Here is a 20,735-nt window from a genome sequence, read left to right as displayed (position 1 = left end):
CACTTTGGGAAATCTTTGTAGATTTACCTGAAGACATAGCTTTATGATCTCTGTAGAGGAACTTAGCTAATAAACTCCCCTTTCCTCTGATGGCAGGGAATTCACCCAAGACAGCTCAGTGTTTACTGTCTTTTTTTTAAGATGGAATCTTGCTCCGTCACCCAGGCTGGAGTGCAGTGGCGTGTTCTCTGCTCACCACAACGTCCACCTCCTGGGTTCAAGTGATTCTCCTGCCTCAGCCTCCTGAGTAGCTGGGATTATAAGCACGTACAAACACTCTGGCTAGTTTGTTTTCTGGTTTTAATCATGGGCCGTTCAACAGGACTTAACCCCTGGCCACTGAAGATCTTGTCCCCCTGCTTCCCATGTCCAGCTGCTACTACACTCCGCCTCTCAGCAGGGCTGGCCGGGGCCCCAGCTTCTGAAATGTGATCCTTCTCCTGCATTTACCCAGGTTTTCCATCATCTAGCATCTCCCCTCTAAGATGGATTTTCTTTTCTCATCTGCGTCATATCCCACAACTCTTACGGGATTTGGTATGGGGATGTACAAAGCAACCTAGTCAGCAGGGGGCAGGCAGGAGGGGGCAGGCAGAAAGGAAAGTCAGGAAAATGCACCAATTTCAGGGTTCCTTAAAGCCAGCTCCCAGATCTTACCAGAACAATTAGTCAAAACTTTTTTTTTTTTTTTTGAGGCAGTCTTGCTCTGTCACCCAGGCTGGAGTACAGTGGCACCATCTCGGCTTATTGAAACCTCTGCCTCCTGGGTCAAGCTATTCTCCTGCCTAAGCCTGCTGAGTAGCTGGGAAAAGAGGTGCATGCCACCGCACCCAGCTAATTTTTGTATTTTTAGTAGAGACAGGGTTTTGCCATATTGGCCAGGTTGGTCTTGAACTCCTGATCTCAAGTGATCCACCCACCTCAGCCTCCGAAAGTCCTGGAATTACAAGTGTGAGCCACTGCACCTGGCCAATCTAACTTTATTCTTGGGAAAGGAGGCTTCACAGGAATGATGGTGAATCCAGTCCCCACGTTAAAAGGTAGCTCCAGCTTCTTCACCCTTTGTCCATTTTCAAGTCCTTGAAAATGACTTGCTTCAATTTCAACCTGCATCCCTTCCTTCATCCATTTATTAAGTGCTTACTGCATGCTAGGTGCTGGATGCAAGAATGAAAAGACGGAGCCCTTGTGTTCAAGGGAGTCACTCTGGGAGAGAGTCAGGCTCAACAGGTAGGGCCCCATGTGATAAACTTGACAGTGGATCCAGGACAAGATGAAAGGGCTCTTCCTTATAGAAAGACTTCAGGAAGAACTAGGAAGGCATCACAGAGGAGGTGGCTCTTGAAGCAAGACTTGGAGAATAAGGAGAATCGGTTAAGGTGTGAGCAGTGGGTGAGCAGAGACTTTCTAAGTGGAAGGAATTAGATGCACAAAACCACAGGCACTCACGAGGACCTAGCATGGTGAGGGAGGAGGAAGCAGCAAAGCTCAAGTGAAAACCAATCACAAAAGCTCTGTGTGTCCTTTACGCTGCGCCAGGCGCCGCATCAGATGCTTTCCCCATATCATCTGATTTCATCTTCAGAGCAATTCTAGAGAAGAGGCACCATGAGGCCCGTTGTATAAATGAGGAGACTGAGCCAAGACAGCTTCGTTGACTTAAGCCCCACTGTCTGATGGTGGGGCTGGGTGGGCTCCCTGACCTGTGGACTCTAACAGGTATCTGGGTATATGGAATGTGGAATTCTTTAAACCAGAATTCAATTCCAGAGTTGCCTGACTGAGAATTCAACCCCTTCCTATGTTTGCTGCCTCTTCCCAGGGAAGAGGCTGCTGTGGCCCTTCCCAGCCAGGCCAGGTGCTGCCTCGTGAAAAGAGAACTCCTGCCCCAGCCTCTGCCCTGACTCCATCTCTGCCCTCCTCTTCCCTGTTTGCCTCCCATTCAGCCACAGCCTGGGCATGAGTGCTTCTTTTGTTTGGGCCCTTGGCACCAGGGAGGCAGCTCTTTGGGCTTTGGGTGGAGCAGAGAACGAGCTGCCAAGCCACATGCAGTCATAGGCATCTCAGGTTGTCCCTCCAGAGAGTCCTCACAAGAGCTGCCCTGCTGTCACTCCTGAGCTTTGGGAGCATTTTCAGCAGCTCTGGGCATCCTCCGCCGTGGTCCTGTCAAGTCATTCAGGAAACCATTATGCGTGGACGTGGCTCTCCGCCCGCCTCCTCGAGATCACTATCTCTAAAAGGTTTCAGAGGATGGAGGAACAAAGCTGCATTTCCAGCCTGTTTATGGAAAAGCCCAACAGACACTGTGGAGGATGTGGGTGGAGGCTCCTGGGCTTCCCAGCAAGCTCCCTGGAGTCCCTGAATCATGCAGATGATAAAGTATCCTTGGCTTCTGCCCTCTACTGGGTCAGGAAACACAGTGCCATGCCAACTTTTCAGAATTAACGGACCACATGCAGGAGCAAAGCAATCCCTGCACACCCTTCACACTGAGAGTTGATGTTCCCAAGCAGGGAACAGGGGCAGGTTCTAGGCTCATCCGTCATTTTAGGAACAGTTGGTCAGTCATGTTGGGAAGAGCTGGTTTGTCAATTTCCACCTGGAGGTGTGAAACTAGCTGCAGTCTATTGAGATGGAGTCAATGGGAACTTTGACAAGGATCATGGAGACCGTGAGCCATGACCTGGCAGCTAAAGCCATAATCACACACCAGTGCCTGAAAGTGGTGGGAAAGGGTGACTTGTGGGCAGTGAGGATCTTGGGAGTCTGGCACCAGGTGTTTATTTTTGGACCCTTTGCCCTTCATCCATTCTTTGCCTATAGACTGGCTGCCCTCCAAATCCATCCTCCATTGGCCTTGAGACCCTCTTGAGGTTAACATTCAGCATCTTTTCCTTATAAAGGGCACAATGGTAGATATTTTAGGTTTTGTGGACCCAGCTGTTGCAGCTACTCAACTCTGCCATTACAGCATGGCAGCTGCCACAAACACAACATCAACAGATGTGTATAGCTGTGTTCTAATAAAACTTTATTCACAAAAACAGGCAGGGGGCCAGATGTGGTTCACAGGCCATCGTTTCCACATCCCTGCTCTAGGTTTTCTTTTTCCTTCTCACTTTTGAATCCTGAGAACAGGAACAAAGTGTTAAAAAGGCAAGCTCTTCATCTGTGTTGTTGCTTTTGGACTGTTCTTCCCCCCGCTTTTTTTTTTTACATTTCAGAAAGTACACTTTGTCTTGTCCTTATAGGTGGTTATTTAAATTAAAAGCAGCTGTGAAAGGCAAGAATCCTCTTGCTATTTGGTACATGTGCTGCCATGAGATGGTAGTTTTTTAGCAACATGCTGTCTTTCTGTATAGCTTGATGCAGAGCTTGCTACACTGCAGAATAACTGGGGAGGCTGCCTACACCATACAATGCCAGGCACAGGAGAATAAATGCATCTTGCCAGAATGAATGAACATATGGAAGCCAAAACGGTTGAGAAATAACAGAGGTGACTCTGGATGGTATCATGGATGTATTTCCTTAACTGCTCGAGATGTTGATTGTGAAACTCTCTCACACCTGAACTCCCTGAGGAAACCAGAAAACTTACAGGAAGCCTTCAGGTGGAGGCCCAGGTGAAGAGCTGTCCATGGACTTGTCCTGTCACTGGAGATGGGTGACAAAAAAAGGCCACATTAAGGCCACTCAGTCTCATGGATGCAAAAGCACCCATCATGCCATCCCTCCCCCTTAAGGATAGAGGGGGGACTAGTAAACCTGAGCCAGTCTTTTTTTTTTTTTTTTTTTTAAGACAGGATTTTGCTCTGTGACTTAGCCTAGAGTGTAGTGGTGCGATCATGATTCACTGCAGCTTCAACCTCTGAGGCTCAAGTGATCTCCAGCTTCAACCTCCCAAGTAGCTGGGGCCACAGGTGTGCACCACTATGCCCAGCTATTTTTAAAATATTTTAGAAATGGGGTCTCCCTATGCTTCCCAGGCTGGTCTCAAACTCCTGGACTCAAGCAATCCTCCCACCTCAGCCTCCCAAAGTGCTGGGATTACAGGCATGGGCCGCATATCCAGCCTAGTGGGCCAGTCTTGCCTAATGAGTAAGTCCTCATGGCCAAGTTTAACCACCAGATGCTCCCTCCTCCTGCTCCCATGAAATACTCATGGGAAGTGTACAGACCAAAGCCTGGAAAACAGTCATGATAAAATGAAAAGGGAGTGGGGCCGGGCGCGGTGGCTCATGCCTGTAATCCCAGCACTTTGGGAGGCCGAGGCGGGTGGATCACGAGGTCAAGAGATCGAGACCATCCTGGTCAACATGGTGAAACCCCGTCTCTACTAAAAATACAAAAAATTAGCTGGGCATGGTGGCGCGTGCCTGTAATCCCAGCTACTCGGGAGGCTGAGGCAGGAGAATTGCCTGAACCCAGGAGGCGGAGGTTGCAGTGAGCCAAGATCGCGCCACTGCACTCCAGCCTGGGTAACGAGTGAAACTCCACCTCAAAAACAAAAAATGAAAAGGGAGCAAAAATTAGATCAGAAAACCGAGTAACAGCGGGGCTCCAGTTTTGTTTGAAATAGTTATCGAGTCACACCTGTAGAAACAATACTAGGAAGAAATATATTACAGTGTCCACAGTGGCTATCTCTGTAACACAGAATCATAGACGATTCTGATTTTCCTTTTTTTGGTCCCATATTTTTTTAAGAAGTTTTTCTACAATCTATTTGTGCTTTGCTGCTTTGAAAAAGTGTTATTTTAGACAGATAAGGAATAATGGATATCCCAGCCTAACTTTTGTCTTTTTGAAAATAAAAGAGCAGGCTCACTGGGCAATCTTCCCATCCGCCCTGAGGCAGGCATCCTGTTGGCCACGTGGAAACTTCCAGAGAATTGCTCCGAGGCAGGGGAATGCCAGAGGTACCCAAGCACGTGGGTGGCTCTAGAGTGCTGCAGCCCTGAGGTGGGGCTGCCTGTGAGGAGTCTGTTGCTTTCAGGCTGCCCTGTAGGACTTTCTCCTTGGCTCTTCTTCAAATAAAACAGGGCAGTCCCTATTTCAGCCTGGCCTGGCCCTCCCCCTGCTCTTCTCAGGTTACCAAAAAATACCACAAAGCAAAAAGAGCAAACAGCATGTCTGGCCCATTTTTTTTCCTTTTCTTTCCTTTTTTTTTTGTAAGCCATTTTAAAAGGAGATAGATTTCATTTGGAAAGCATTCCAAAGAAAGGAGCATTTCTTAAGCACACATTTTGGAAAGCACAGCTCTCCTCTAGAAATCCTGGCTTTCTTAAGAAACACAGGATTTTCTTTTGAGGTGATAGCTGGGATCCAGGAAGCTTCCATCGTCTCCATCCACAGTGGCTTGGTTATTTTATGACATTAGCCTCAGTTCACACAATATAGGTTCTTGCTACTCAGAGGTACGGCCCACATTGCTGCAGAGATACACACATGCCTGCTAAGGAGTCCTGGGTCATGGCTGTGCTACGTTGGTCATGTCACATACGTTGCTAGAGTCCTTTGATGCCTTCTGCTCCTACTCAAACCGTACCCACATTAGAGACCATGAGGACCAAAGCATGACATGTTTGCTAAGGAACTCCACTTATCCCATCTGCTCTTTCCACATTCATTCTTGCTGGGGAATTTATCATTCCCATCTCAGTGATACCTCCCCCTCCAGATACACACATAGCTGGGTCAAGGGCTCTAAGTCTTGCTGGAGGTGAAATTCATCCTCTTGCTCCCCTGGAGAACAGCTGTGTCTATAATCAATGGCTGACTACAAAGAGTGTTGTGTCTTAGAACTTTTCTGAGACACAATCTCACTCTGTCACCCAGGCTGGAGTGCAATGGCACGATCTCTGCTCACTGCAACATCTGCCTCCTGGGTTCAAGCAATTCTCTTGCCTCAGCCTCCTGAGTGGCTAGGATTACAGGCATGTGCCACTACTCCCGCCTAATTTTTCTATTTTTAGTAGAGATAGGGTTTCACTATATTGGTCAGGCTGGTCTTGAACTCCCAACCTCAGGTGATCTACCCGCCTCAGCCTTCCAAAGTGCTGGGATTACAGGCAATGAGCCACCCCGCCTGGCCAGAAAGAACTCTTAACAAGTGATCACTCATCCTCCTGTTTTTTTGTTTTTTGTTTTTACGATTTGTAAGCACAGCTTCTGAAGACTGTCATGGAGCCTTCCTTCACCTCCTCGTTCATGTTACGTTCCAGCCGCTAGTGGGTTCTCTTTCAAAATTTGAACGGGCAGCCCTGCAAAACCCCAGTCCCCTTGTTGTAACGGACTTTGCCTGGACTCTTTTGTCTTGTTCTTCAAGAATCTACCGTAACTTATAGAAAACTCATGACTTAATGAGAGGGTGTCAATATACAGTTCTCAGCTGATACTTGGCCATATTAAAGCCTAAGTTACATAGCTAATACCTATCCACAGACAGTAGAAATACTGCCAGTGCTCCCAGGAATTTCCTGTGCCCACCTTCTCATGTTTTCTTTGGGTGGGGGGTGTCTCATTTTGGACAGAAGAGGGCAGTATTGCACATACGGTCTCCCCTGTAACTGTGGCTTCCCGGGAGCTTAGAGTTTCTTATTTATTGACAGGTGTTATTGGAATATTCCACTTTGCTTTTTTAAATTGTAGGCCTAAAATGGCCAGGGCAGCAAGGATGCAAAGACCAATGTGAACCAGGCTTTCAAAAGCTTGTTATCCCTGATTGTCAGGGTCTTCAGTCACATTCTCCTAGTGCCCCCAGGTACTTGGCATGTGGGTGTGAATAGCTAAAGGGTGCCATGGAAACTGAGGAGGGGACCCGTGACATGCCTTGTGAAAGGGACCGCAGAGGGCTTCTGAGATGGCCAGGAGGAGCTGGGGGAGAACAGCGCTCCAGGTGGAAGGAAGAGCCTCTGGGATGAGAAAGGGCCGATGTGCTGGAGGAAGAGCTGGGAGCCAGTGTGCTTCGGGTGTGAAGTGTGGGAACAGAAGAATGAACAGTAAGACTGGAGATGTTGGCTGCGGCCAATCACACAAGTTAAAGGCTTTAGGAGATTTGACTCTGTCCTGTAATCACGGCTAACAGTGAACGTTTCCTGCGCACCAGGGCATGGTTCTAAACATTTTTCAAGCAAAACTCACGAAATCCTCTCAACCACCATGATTATCCCACTGAATGGCCAGGTTCCCAGAGACAGATACTTGGGAATAGGACGTGCAGGTGTTTTCAAGAATGCTCCTGGGATCAACACCTGGGGAGGAAAGAGCTGGAACAGGCGGAGGCAGATGTAGGCCTGTGATCCAGCCTCAACAAAGGCTGGAGCCCACCCCAGGGCACCCTGCGGTGGGGACCACCCTTCAGAGATCTTCCAAGTTGGAATGAGAAGCCTTGGTATTCACACACTTGGGTCAACCAGTCCTTAGATGCAGGTGCCCCAAAGAAGGGGCGGGACCTTGGGCAGCTCTCTGGTCAGGCTCAGTGTCCGGAAACAGACGCAGCTGAGGGCTGTCAGTCTGCAGCGCACCAAAAGCTGGGGAAATAAATCCTTTAGTACTGAAGTGGGTTCTGGCTAACGTAGCCTAGAGTCCACTACTCTGAGTCTAGGAAGCTTGCCCAGGGTCAGGCCACTCGTCAGGGGAAGAGGCGGGACTGGAAACCAAAGCAGCTTGGCCTCAGTCTGACCTAACCAATCACCACCATACTGCAGTGTAGACAGTGGGGCTTGATGGATTTCTAAACAGAGGAAAGTTGAGGCTCAAGTCTTTCTTTGGGAACACAGCTTTTGATGATAGAGGGTGGGAGCTTGGAGATGAGAATACCTCTTTTCATATATGCATGCACACACCTAAAGGAAATGCCAGCATTATTACCATACTAATCCATTCTCACACAGCTAAGACATACCCGAGACTGGGTAATTTATAAAGGAAAGGTTTAATGGACTCAGTTTCATGTGCCTTGGGCGGCCTCACAATCATGGTGGAAAGCAAGCGAGGCGTGAAGTCATATCTTAGAGGGCGGCAGACAATGGAGCGTTCAGGGGAACTGCTCTTTATAAAACCATCAGATCTCCTGAGACTTATTCACTATCACGAGAACAGCACGGGAAAAACCCACCCCCACGATTCAATTACTTCCCACTGGGTCCCTGCCACGACACATGGAGATTATGGGAACTATAATTCAAGATGAGATTTAGGTGGGGACACAGCCAAACCTTTGATATACACAATTCAAAAAGCACAAATGTGAAAATCAATTTTCTTCCTCCTGTCCTCTCTGCTCCCCAGATCCTGCCATCCTTACCAGTTGCTGGTATATTCCCCCAGAAACAGTGTGTGCATATTTAAACAGACACAGATGGATACCGTATTCCACACTCTTGGCATCACACTATCCACGCTATTCTGCACAGCTTTTCAGTATGAACACCACTTAGCTATTGCTACAATACCATTCACACGGAGCTGTCTTGTTCCTTTAAAAACAGCAAACCTGGCTGGGCGCGGTGGCTCAAGCCTGTAATCCCAGCACTTTGGGAGGCCGAGGCGGGTGGATCACGAGGTCAAGATATCGAGACCATCCTGGTCAACATGGTGAAACCTCGTCTCTACTAAAGATACAAAAAATTAGCTGGGCATGGTGGCACGTGCCTGTAATCCCAGCTACTCGGGAGGCTGAGGCAGGAGAATTGCCTGAACCTGGGAGGCGGAGGTTGCGGTGAGCCGAGATCGCACCATTGCACTCCAGCCTGGGTAACAAGGCGAAACTCCGTCTCAAAAATAAAAAAAATTAAAAAAAAAAAAAAAAAAAAAACCGGCAAACCTTTGCATTGCATGGATTTACTATAATGTATTGAACCAGACCTCTCGAGGGAGATTTTTGTTCCCAGTCTTTTAATATAGCAAATAATGCCATATTTGTACATGTGGCAGCTTGCACATATGAGAGGATTTATATGAGATAGTCCCACAGTACTAGATCAAGGGGTATATGCAGTTATTTTGACAGAGCCAAATTGGTCTTTACAGAAGCCAGCACTGTACTCACTGTATGACAGCACCTGTTTTCCCAAATCCTGACTGCAATTTTGCCAATCTGTGAAAAACAGTAATTCACTGTGGCTTTCATTTGCTATTTATCTTATTATGAGTGGGGTTAAGCGTCTTTTCATCCGTTTAAGAGATACTGATGTTTCCTTTCTTGTGAACCATCCACACTGTGTGCTGGCCAGCCCAGTTGAAGGAAGCAAACGGAGCCCCTTTTTGCTGAAGGGAACCCCGCCTTCAGTTGGGCTGACCGACATTGATCAGTCTTTGCGGATGAAAGCGGCTCAGCCTTTGTTAATTAGGTTACTGGCTCCCCCCGTGTCTACGGAACCGTCCACCTTCTGCGCGCATTTCTGGTTTTGGTCTGTTACCATAGCGGGGCTCTTTCCTTTTTGCTATGCATGACAAACATTCAGAATATCCTTTTAAGACGACATCTTCCAAGGGAGCCAAGTATGGAAAGCAAAACAAGGGCTCTATATTTGAGGCCAGGGCGGAATTCGCCGGGTGGGGGGCAGAGAATGCCACCGTCAAGGACATCCTGGGTTTATCCCCATCCTGGGGTCGGGGGTCTGGGTCTGTGCTGCTGTCAGCCCCCGGGGAAGCTGCTGACTCCCCTGCCCCCAGAGCAGTTTCTGGGACTCACCTCCTCTCCCTGCGCGGTGTTTCTGTCTGCAGCTCCTGTGCTCCTCCGTGCAGAAGGCCCTGTTCGAGGAGGAGGACCATGTGAAGAAACTGCAGCAGAAAGTGGCCACCCTGGAGAAGCGCAACCGGCAGCTCCGGGAGCGGGTGAAGAAGGTCAAGAGGTCCTTGCGGCAGGCGCGCAAGAAGGGCCGCCACCTGGAGCTGGCGAACCAGAAACTCAGCGAGAAGCTGGCTGTGGGCGCGCTGCCGCACATCAACGCCCCAGGGCCTGTGCGCGCGCCCTACCTGCGGGGTTAACGGGACGGGGGCTGCTGGGTGTGCAGGGCCAATCCTGGCGGCAGTGGAGGATGAGTGAGGTTTTGTACATGCATCTGTTTCAAGCGTTGTAGGAGTTTTCGTTTTAAATCACGCATTTGGTAGAGTCTAAATGGATAAAATGCAAGTCTTGCTTTCCCCTTGGGTGCTGCTCCTTCCTGGCCTGACCCCAGACGCAGTGCGTGGAAGTCCAGAGGCAGCGGGACCCCTGAGTGCTGTGTGCTTGCTTGCCTGCAAGTGGCCAGGAAAGAGCCCTGATGGGGAGAGAACATTTTAGAATCTCTAATGTAAAAGACATCAAGGGGCTTAGCCTTTCTTTCAGAAGAAAATCAGGGTGGTCCTCAGCTCACCAGTCCAGGTCAACCATAAGTCCTGATGAGTGAGCTGAGCTAGTGCTGGAACCTGCTGGTGCTTCACTGTCCATATCTTTGGAAGGGATTTGTGGCCTTGCAAAGCACCCAAGATGCCTGAAAATCAACACGCGTAGGGCCTCCCTATCCAGCCAGCATTTCCCTTCCAGCTGAGGCAGGTAAAGACTTAATGAACTCATCACAGGGGAGGGAATTGAGGAGCAGGGCAGCTGGTAATTAAACAGATAAATTACACCTGATTTCCAACACCAGCTACGAAGGATTGAAGACGTTACCTATGGGTCGGGTTAACACGGGGCAATTGCCTCGATCAGCCTGTTGTGGGTCATCAAACTGCTTCCTAAATAGAAGGAACCTGAGCAGTATCTCAGCCACTGCTATGTTCTCACTCCGTGTTTGCTCAGTAATTATATCCAATGTCTCTGAATTCAAAGTGAGGTGCCCCAAGATGCTCTGAACTTCTGCAAAGACACCTCCTTACCTATTGGGATCATGTGACCTGACCTCACTCCCAGCCAGGCTCCCAAAGGGGCCGTTCCAGGATTCCAGTCTCTTCCTCTTTATGCAAACAACCCCCGCTCCCCGCCCCAGCAACAAGTCTTGTTTATTCGATAGGAATCTTTGTTCATCCTAGCACTTGTCCTGACGTCAATTCCTTACCCACCAAAGCACTTCACCTTTCTGGAAAGAAAACTTTGAAGACAGTACTATAAGTAAAAATGAGACTATTCACTATACTTACGGCTCAGGCACCTTTGAGCGGGTCCCAGCTGTGTGATTCGGAAGTCAACTGAGTGGCCTTCTCTTGGTTATCTTTTGATCATGGCCTTTTAATCCAACAAGAGCCCTTCCCCACTGTTCCAGCAGTAAAGGCTCCTGGCCCCTTAATCAGGATCCGCCCCCCAGAGACCACCCAGACACGACAGGGTCTGGTGATGCTGTCTGCTGCAGTGGAAATGGCACTCACTGTCACATTTCCACCCTCCCGCCTTTAAAAAAGCTGGGTGCTTCTTGTACTAGCAGCCAGTCTGGGGAGATGCATCTTCTTTTTTATTTTTTGAAGTGGAGTTTTGCTCTTGTTGCCCAGACTGGAGTGCAATGGCGTGATCTCGACTCACCCCAACCTCTGCCTCCTGAATTCAAGCGATTCCTCTGCCTCAGCCTCCCGAGTAGCGGGGATTACAGGTGTGTGCCATCATGCCCAGCTAATTTTGTATTTTTTTTAGTAGAGATGGGGTTTCACCATGTTGGTCGGCTGGTCTCAACCTCTCGACCTCAGGTGATCTGCCTGCCTTGGCCTCCCAAAGTGCTAGGATTACAGATGTGTGCCTGGCCGGGGAGATGAATCTTATGTCGCTTGAGTCTTGGTGGCAGGCTGCTGTCCAAGGAGAAGAAGTGTCTGCTCTGGACTAGACAGATTGGAGACTTTTACCTGAGGCACTCACACGGCCAAGCTCTGTCATCACTTCGTCAGCTGTGTTCTCCATAGTGTGGTGCAATAGCAGGTGCGTCTTCCAGTTTCTTCCTCCTGGGGGCATTTCCATAAAGCAGGTTTGCTCCCCAGCAAGGGATTGGCCAGCCTAAGGGTGATGTACAGCCCGTGCTTGGAGAACCGTGGAAGCTGCACCCTTTCAGGTGCTTTCTGTTCTGCTTTTCCAATAAATACAAACGGCGATTTCAACCACAATGGTGAGATGATGAGTGTTTCTTTTGGGTCAGGGAGATTCCAGGATTTCCAGCTTTGACCTGGAAAAGTGATTTAGTTCGTTTAGGGGAAATGCCTGTGAGTAGCACCTGGGGCATTGAGGAGCCTGAATTCAAGCCTGCTCTGCTGTCCCTGTCTGGATATGGCCTCACCCCATCTCGCCCTGGGATTTCTGTGTCTCAGCACACCTGCAGAAAAGCAGTGTTCTCCTGCCTGGCTCCTCACCAGGGACTAACAGCGACATTAATCAATGTGTTGAGAAAAGCACACTGAGATCTCCTGCCACAGGGGACTCCCCAGGTCCATGTTATCTGCTGCACTGTCATCCACTACTGCCCTGTCATCTGCTAATTGTAGGAATACATTACACTTCACACTCTAAGAATGATTCGGACCTTGATGCATGGTAGCCAGCCCATCTGGGCACTCTCTCTGAGATCCAGGCCATTAGTTTCCCTTTGTGGTGCAAGGAGCCCAAGGGACTTCCAAACTCACATAAGAACAGGAGCCAGGTAGAGTCTAGAATCCTCTAACTACAGACCCCAGAAGTCAACTATGTAGGTCATAGCTAGCATGGGTTTAAATTCTTGACCTACTGGAGATCGAGACCAGCCTGGCCAACATGGTGAAACCCCGTCTCTATTAAAAATACAAAAATCAGCAGGGCGTGGTGGTGGGTGCCTATAATCCCAGCTAGTCAGGAGGCTGAGGCAGGAGAATCGCTGGAATCCAGGAGGCAGAGGTTGCAGTGAGCTGAGACTGTGCCACTGCACTCCAGCCTGGGCAACAGAATGAGGCTCCATCTCAAAAGAAAAAGAAAATTTTGACCTAAGCCATGGCCAAAAATACCCAGAAAGTCCACTGATTCAACTGCAAAGCCAACATAGCCAAAAATCCCAGACATAGGACAACTTAGGTTGAGGTCAGATAGCCTTGCCACAACTCATTTAAAAATCTCAGTAACCAATTGGGAATGAAGGATATTAATAGATACATTCAGTCCAATTACCCTAAACTCATAAGCCCTACTGGGCTTTCCCGCTAGCAGAAACAGCGCTCCTTCCCTGTCTGATAAAGCCGTCCTCACCCTGCTTAAGGACTACATCGTGGCCTTCACTGAGATAGTTCCTTAGTATAAAAGCCCAGTTGTCTTCGTGCTCCACTCTCAGGACCAGCTGCGTGATTTGTGGGACCCCAGTGCAACATGACAATTCAGAGTCCTTTGTTAAAAAATTATTGAGAATTTCAAGGCAGCAACAGCAGAGCATTAAACCAAGCGTGGGACCCTCTGAAGCACAAGGCTGTGTGTGGCTGCATGGTCAGAGACCTGTGAAACTGACTCTGCCCATACTACCATTCCATCTTTACCTCTACACCTAGAATTAGATTAATTCAACACGGGGAAATTCACCGAGTCACACTCAGAAGACTGCTTACGCGCCAAAGTAATTTTAAGATTTTGCTAATTTATAGTGGTTAAAACCTAAGGATTATACAGTGGGAATGGATATTTAGTGTCTTTCCTAGATTAGCAAAGGGGAAACCTAATTTTAGATTGTGCAGAATTTACTTATATGGGCGCATTTGAGAGTGTCCAGATTCAATGTGCTAGCTAACTCTGGCAGCTGGCAGGGTTAACTTGCTCAGTCACTTGAACTATGGGCTCAATGGTAAGCTATGCTGACTGAAGACGAGATGCCAAAAGTTGCTAGGTATAATTTAGACAAAATGATCCAAAGTATTAGGAAGAAAGGAGAGTTCAAATTGCAACTCAGTCAGCCAGTTCCTAACTTGGTACCCGAGAAGACTCAAACACATTCACTTTAAAAAGTATCACATGTCAGCATCCTTGAAAAGCACAGAGGCAGCCATCCTCGGAAGCTCAGAGATGAATGTGGGCAATGCTGCCACTGAAGTGGGTCCCTGAGCTCGGTGTGGATGATTGGGTCCTAGGGTACAAACACAGTACACCCTGTAGCCATGCTCAACTTCCAGAGACAAAGTGGATGTGGTCATTGTAATCGGAAGTGGGGCCAAGGAAGTCATCCAAATGATTGATCATAGAGTTCCTAGGACTGAAAAATAGATGGACCTCCTAGGAAAGGGCAGACTGAGTTGTATATCAGAAAGCAAGACAGGAGAAAGAAGAAAAGAGAGTGAGCAAGTGAGAGAGGGAAATAAAGAAGAAAGGAAAAAAAAAGAAAGGGAAAGGAGGTGAGGGGAGGGAAGGATTTTGGGAGGCCGAGGCAGGTAGATCATTTGAGGTCAGGATTTCAAGACCAGCCTGGCCAACATGGTGAACTCTGTCTCTACTAAAAAAGTACAAAAAATTAGCCAGGCATGGTAGTGGGTGCCTCTATTCCCAGCTACTCGGGAGGTTGAGGAAGGAGAATCACTTGAACCTGAGAGGTGGAGGGTCCAGTGAGCTGAGATTGTGCCACTGCACTCCTGTCTGAATGACAAAGCAAGACTCTGTCTCAAAAAAAGAAAAAGAAAAAGAAAATCTAGATCTGGCAGACAGAAGCCTGACTTGAGCTTACATATATGGGAACGTCATGGCCCTTCAACCAATTCCAAGACCTAAGACAGTTCATAGACCCCCCTTGATCAAAGGGAGGTCAGGAGTCCTTGAAGAAAGACATTGTAGCAACATTACGGGATGCTGTACATCTTCCTAGACTGCTAGAAAGGGAGCTTAGATGCTTACCAGTGTAAATGCACCACAGCAAAGGAAATCCTAAAACCTTTTTGAGATTATTGATGCTGGTGCTGACCTCTTACTTTTTTTATTTTTATTTTTATTTATTTATTTACTTTTGAGAGAAGGAAAGAAATGACCTCTTACTGAGACAACAGAGGGGATGTTTATGGGGGCCAGAGAATACATGGTGCTCTGGCACAAATCCACCTGACATTAAGTTTCACGAGTCTATAAACCCATTCTGTGGCTATTTTCCCCAGCTCCTGAGTAAGTAGTCAGAACACATGCTCACATTGGCTCTCTGAACCATGGGGTTAAGGTTATTGTGTCAGGGAAGGCAAGAGAAAATCTTGGAACTTCAATTTGTTAGTAATGCTAAGGTAGATAAATAGTAAATAAAATATAAACCAGGAGAATCATATTTTACCAAATGGAGAATATTAGCAAAAAGACAAATTATAAAAAGAAATCCAGTGAAAGATCTAGCATTGGAAAGTACAAATAACTGAAATGAAAAATTTACTAAAGGGACTCAACAGCAGACATGAACAAGCAGAATTATCAGTAAACTTGCAGATTATCCAGGCTGAGAAAGAGAAATAAAAAGGAATGAAGAAAAAGGAACAGAGCCTAAGAGATGTATAGGATACTATCAAGCAGACCAACATACACATATTGAGATTCCCAGAAGGAGAGAAGAAAAAGAAAGGGACAGAGAGTAGACCAGAAATTGCCAGGTGCTGGATTTGAATCAGGAGTGGCTACAGGGTTTCTTTTGGAGTGATAAAAATGTTCTAGAGTTAGAAAGCGGTAGTATCTTACAACACTGTGACTATACTAAAAACCACTTAATTATGCACTTAAAAATAGTTAAAATAGTGAATTTTTGTTGGCAAATTTTATCTTAATTTAAAAAATTATCACCTCAGTTCCTCCTGCCTTCCCTTTGTCAATATAATCCCTCACTGGATGCAACTTACCCAGCACTGGTGCCTTTACTTGTACCATTTCCTCTACCTTTTGCCTTGTCCTCTTTCTGCCCACCTCCATCTGAGAAAATCCTACTCAATTTAAAAAGTCTTGCCCAAGTGCTATCATGGTTCTCACTCCTTATAGCCACCTTTGTAATTCTTTAAATTATTATAGTTTGGAAGTGAATAGCTATTGAGAAGACCTGGGCTATCCAGTCTAAGCTCAACTGGAGAGTTTTGCTAAGTATCATTTTGTTAAATTGTGGTTTTTCTTTTTTTTTTTAAAAAAAACATACTATCAAACTACTATCCTAACCATTTTGAAGAGTGCAATTCAGTCGTGTTAAGCATATTCACACCATTGTGCAACAACTGAGTACGCGGAAACCTTGATTGGTGAAGTGCGCCCCAACCTCCTAATAGGAAGCAATGACTGCTCCTTCTGTAATTCTATAGCATTTGGGCATGCTCTTGTTCTAGACCACATTTCTTTCCAGTTAGCTCTTGTGCCTGTCCCTCTCACTAATTTCTGAGCTCCCTGAGGACAGGGTGTACGGTTACTTCACTTCTGACCTTCATCTCCTGCACACTGTGACACTAACTAAATGCTCTTTGAGGAAAGAATGAAGGGATGAAGACAGCAGCATCATGTACCAAGGCTGCCACCGTCGCAGAACTGCAGGTGTGAAGTGAAGGGGGTGAAGAAGGACTCTTCACCACTCAGGTTTCCGCCTCTTCCTCTGCATCCTGGCCTCACATCTTGCCTCAGCTCTGGCCAAGAGCAGGGGCCATAACGAACACTCCTTGGGTTCTAGGGTCTTATCAGTGGCTGGCCTCAAGAAAAATCCTACCCTAGAATAGTTCTGTGGCTAAATCCTCTAGCAATTGAACTGCCATGATTGAAAACTGTTTGTTCTAGGTATGAAGATTTTTTCTAGCTTCCAACTCTTTCCAGCTTCCAACTCTCCTGGACTATAGGATCGCGCAAAACATCCTCCAATAGTACCATGGGCTCCCCACCTTGCACGACCAGCATACAATAAGATGGCTACATGGCAAACTCACTTCTTGGTTTCCCAGAAAGCCTCTTGCTTTTCTGCCCACTTGCCCTCCTGCTGCCACCCCCTGGGTGTCTCCAGATCATATTGGCTTTGGCTCTAGAGGCAGCACATAGTGAAGAGGTAAAACTCTAATTAGCTTGTCTGCAGCTTTCTTCCGCTTTTGCTAAGGGCTCACAAAGCAGGCTGAAAAGGGGAACTAAAGTGAACCCCTTTTCTGTTATCTGTTTTTTCCAACGAATCCTGCTTCCCCTGAAAGAATCATGAGTTGGCTGCATTATTCTGCTCCTACAAGATGAATCTCCAGTTGCCAGATGCTTGGGCATGAACTAAATGGTGTGGCATTTCATTTCTTCCTGTCCAATAAAATGAGAATATTTAAACCAGACGTAGAAATGTCCTTTTCTTTTATTAAAAACATATCTTTACTGTGTAGCTGGGTATGTTGGGAGTGGACTGCAAAATTTCTGGACCTTCGGATGCTGGAAACACAGACAAAACTGCCACTATGAAGGTGCCAGACAATTACATAATGAGACTCTAAACTAATGGTTCTCAACCCTGGGTGCCCAACGGAAACAACTGGGAGCTGTAAATGAAAGGGTACCTGCCGGCTTCCCCATTCCTACCTGCATGGGGCTCCGGCATAGGCATTAAAAACAAAACACAGCAATGCAAAACAAAACACCTTCTGCATAACGATACTGTGCAGCCAGGATTGAAAAATCACTGCTCTAAGGGTAAAAAGAGGTTCTTTCCCTTTGGGATAAACACTTTATTCTGGGAGAAATTATTGAGTCCCCTTGATAAGAAGTATAAATTAAGGCCCTTGGAGTAGCTCCAAATAGCAGTAAACTGATCCAAACACAAACACTCGGGACTGATATGTGAATGATCTATTGCTGTTTAACAAGTTACAACAAACTTAGTGGCTCAAAACAACACACATTTATTATCTCACAGTTTCTATGGTTCAGGCATAGAACCTGTTTCTAGGCACGGCACACCTGGGTAATCTGCACCAGGGTCTGCCACAAGCTTACAACCAAGATACCGGGCAGGGTGAGGGTCTTATCTGAAGGTTCGACTGGGAAGGATCTGTGTCCAAGCTCACATGATGGTTGGCAGGATTTGGCTTCCAAATCCTGAACTGGTTGTTGAACTGAAGCCCTCAATTCCTCCCTGGCTGCTGGCTGCCCTCAGTTCCTTGCCAAGTGGCCCTCCCCAGCATGGCTGCTTGCTTCATTAAAGTGTGCAGACTGTCTATGACAAGATATAAGTCACAATCTTAGGTAACCTCATCAAGGAAGTGACGTGCCATCACCTTTGCAATATTCTGCTGATTAGAAGCAGGTCACAGGTTCCATGCATGCCCAAAGGGTGGGAAATCCACAGGGACATGAACACCAAGAGCTGAGGACCCAGGGGAGCCAGCTTAGTTGGCCTGCCACACCTGGGCATTCCTAACTCAGCTTAACGGTATAAAGTGCAGCCTATGAAGAGGCAAGTACATCCCAACAGACACAGTTTTATCACCGTCTCCACTATTTCCATTCCACCACCACCAGGCACTTTGTATTTTTATGAGGGGCAACTGGCAACCCCCACGGTATCTGGGTATGATGGAAGCACTGGTAAGTCATCCACTGTCACCCTGATGTAGGCCAATATCCAGCAAAGAATGTATAACACTCAAAACACGGAGAAAAATCCAGGATGAAAAGGAATTCTAAGGACTCTGCAGGCCAACTCCAATCCAAACTCAAGTCCCTTCGTTAAGTAGCCCTCTGTTTTAGTTACTTCAGGCTGCTATAACCATAGACTGGTGGCTTAAAGAACTAACTCCAAAAAAGAACTAACACTGATTTCTCTCAGGCCAGGTGTGGTGGCTCACACCTGTAATCCCAGCACTTTGGGAGGCTGAGGAAGGCAGATCACGAGGTCAGGAGATCAAGGCCATCCTGGCCAACATGGTGAAACCCCAACTCTACTAAAAATACAAAAGTTAGCTGGGTGTATGGTGTACACCTGTAGTCCCAGCTATTTGGGAAGCTGAAACAGGAGAATCACTTGAAACCGGGCGGCAGAGGTTGCAGTGAGCCGAGATCGCGCCACTGCATTCCAGCCTGGTGACAGAGCAAGACTCCATCTCAAACAAACAAACAAACCAACAAACCTAACACTGATTTCTCTCAGTTCTGGAGCCTGGAAGTCCAAGATCTGCTTTGCAGACAGCATCTTCTCATTGTGTCTTCACATGACAGAGAGCAGAGAGAGAGAAGCAGCAGTTTCTAGCAGTTTCTCTTCTGTCTCTTCTTCTAAGGGAAGTAACCCCAACATGGGGCTCCCCTCTCGTGACTCAGTTACCTCCTAATTACCTCTGACACCATCACACTGTGGGGGTAGAGCTTCAACATGGGCATTTTAGGGGGAAACAAACAGTCATGTCATAGCACCCTCTCTGCTGGCTGTCTGGGCGCTATGGAGAAATCGATGTTGACAAAGAATGTTTCATAAGGAGAAGGCCATTGCTGTGAGAGGTAAAGGACAGCACTGACTTTTCTTCTTCTTCCTTGGAAATGCTTTCATTGTGATGCCTAGAGACGATCAGCTTCTCTGCACTGGTTTTCCCATCAGTAAATTTAAAATCGATCTATCAATCAGTCATCATGATCTTCACATCTATCTTGCTTTCCAATATGGCCCCTGAAAATAGGTGGAGGCCACTGATTTTTTACACTTGCTCAAGTGTGTGGGTCTCTTCCAAGGCGTAGCTTTCTCTAAATCCCACACTGTTGTTCGTAGCCTGTGTTTAAAACCAATTTTCTTTGCAAGTTCGATTTTGCTTTAGGTTCCCCAAGGCCGTTACTTTAGTTCGAGTTAAGAGCTCAGACCTGCGTGTTTAGTTTGGAAGAGGCAGGCTGCAGATCTCTGGATGACCCAACCCAAGGCCACATGGAAAGTTTTTCTAAGCATCAGCTGGAGGGAAGGGCTGGCCTGGCCTCCCCGGCGTCCATCCGGGTAGCCCCGTCTGTGTCCCTGAGGCACCGACCTTTCAGATCCACCCAGCCTGCCTGGTGCCAAGAACTATTCACCGGAGGGGTGGCGGGGCTTCAGAGACGAAAGCAACATATCATATTGAGAGAAATGATTTTTTTCCACAATTTTTTCTTGTTTTGACCATGAGCATCAGTGATGATGAGTAGAACATTTGTCCTGACCTCACTGTAGAATTTCCATCCCACCCTGCATCCCAGTGAGCCAGGGCCAGGGTTCCCACAGGCCTTCCCCACCTCCATATCGTGGCTGATGGCCCCCCTGGCACACAGCAGGGTCCCAGATTGAGGTGGGGTACATGACAAGTGAGAAAGCTTTCGGCCCGGGGAAGCCTAGGAAAGAATGATAGGATAGGATTCTCCCACAGTCCTAACTCGCGTCGCACAGAGCCTTTTTCTGCTTTAAAAATCCCATGGGTTGTGGTAGCACATTTTCAAGCGATGCCGTTGGTCTCTTTTTCATTTTCCTTTTACAGTGGGACTTTCAGGGATTGGATGGTGGTGGGAAAAGGGGACGTTATCACCCACAAATCAGAACACCCAGAAAGTAACCAGAGAGCACGTCACAAAGAGCTGTTCTCCACCTCTGAGGAAGAGTTCCTATCCTCAACTCATCCTGACCATTTTGGCCTCAGACACCAAATGCCAAAAAGCCCAAGTGACGTATCAAACACATTGTTTTCAGCTCTTCAATAATCAAATGTCATCGAAGCTTTGGGCTTCGGGGAGTCCCCAGTTCCTCTTTTATGTCTCCTCAGGCTGCAAACATGTAACCCCTCCCTTTTCTTCCAAAATATTGTGATTGATACATACAGATGCTTCTAGCACTTTATCGTAATATCTAGTGAGGGAGAGAGAG

General features: G+C 47.3%; 1 protein-coding gene and 1 long non-coding RNA gene across 6 annotated transcripts in view; one reads left to right on the top strand and one right to left on the bottom strand.

Moving 5' to 3' along the window:
- The window catches only part of CCDC3 (coiled-coil domain containing 3), a 207,871-nt gene extending 195,799 nt beyond the window's left edge, over nt 1-12,072 (top strand). For all 5 annotated transcript variants that reach the window (XM_078329480.1, XM_035306806.3, XM_078329481.1 and 2 more), the window contains one exon: nt 9,733-12,072. In XM_078329480.1, the coding sequence (XP_078185606.1) occupies nt 9,733-9,996 (264 nt within the window). In that variant the 3' untranslated portion in view covers nt 9,997-12,072. The remainder of the gene's footprint in view (nt 1-9,732) is intronic.
- LOC128932541 (uncharacterized) overlaps nt 11,704-20,735 on the bottom strand; it is a 48,711-nt gene continuing 39,679 nt past the window's right edge. Inside the window, exon 2 of the long non-coding RNA XR_008482464.2 lies at nt 11,704-12,131. This is a non-coding gene — a long non-coding RNA (uncharacterized LOC128932541). The remainder of the gene's footprint in view (nt 12,132-20,735) is intronic.

The sequence above is a fragment of the Callithrix jacchus genome, chromosome 7, assembly GCF_049354715.1.
Source record: "Callithrix jacchus isolate 240 chromosome 7, calJac240_pri, whole genome shotgun sequence".
In the NCBI taxonomy this organism is placed as follows: domain Eukaryota; kingdom Metazoa; phylum Chordata; class Mammalia; order Primates; family Cebidae; genus Callithrix; species Callithrix jacchus.
This window is presented reverse-complemented; position numbering and strand designations above follow the sequence as displayed.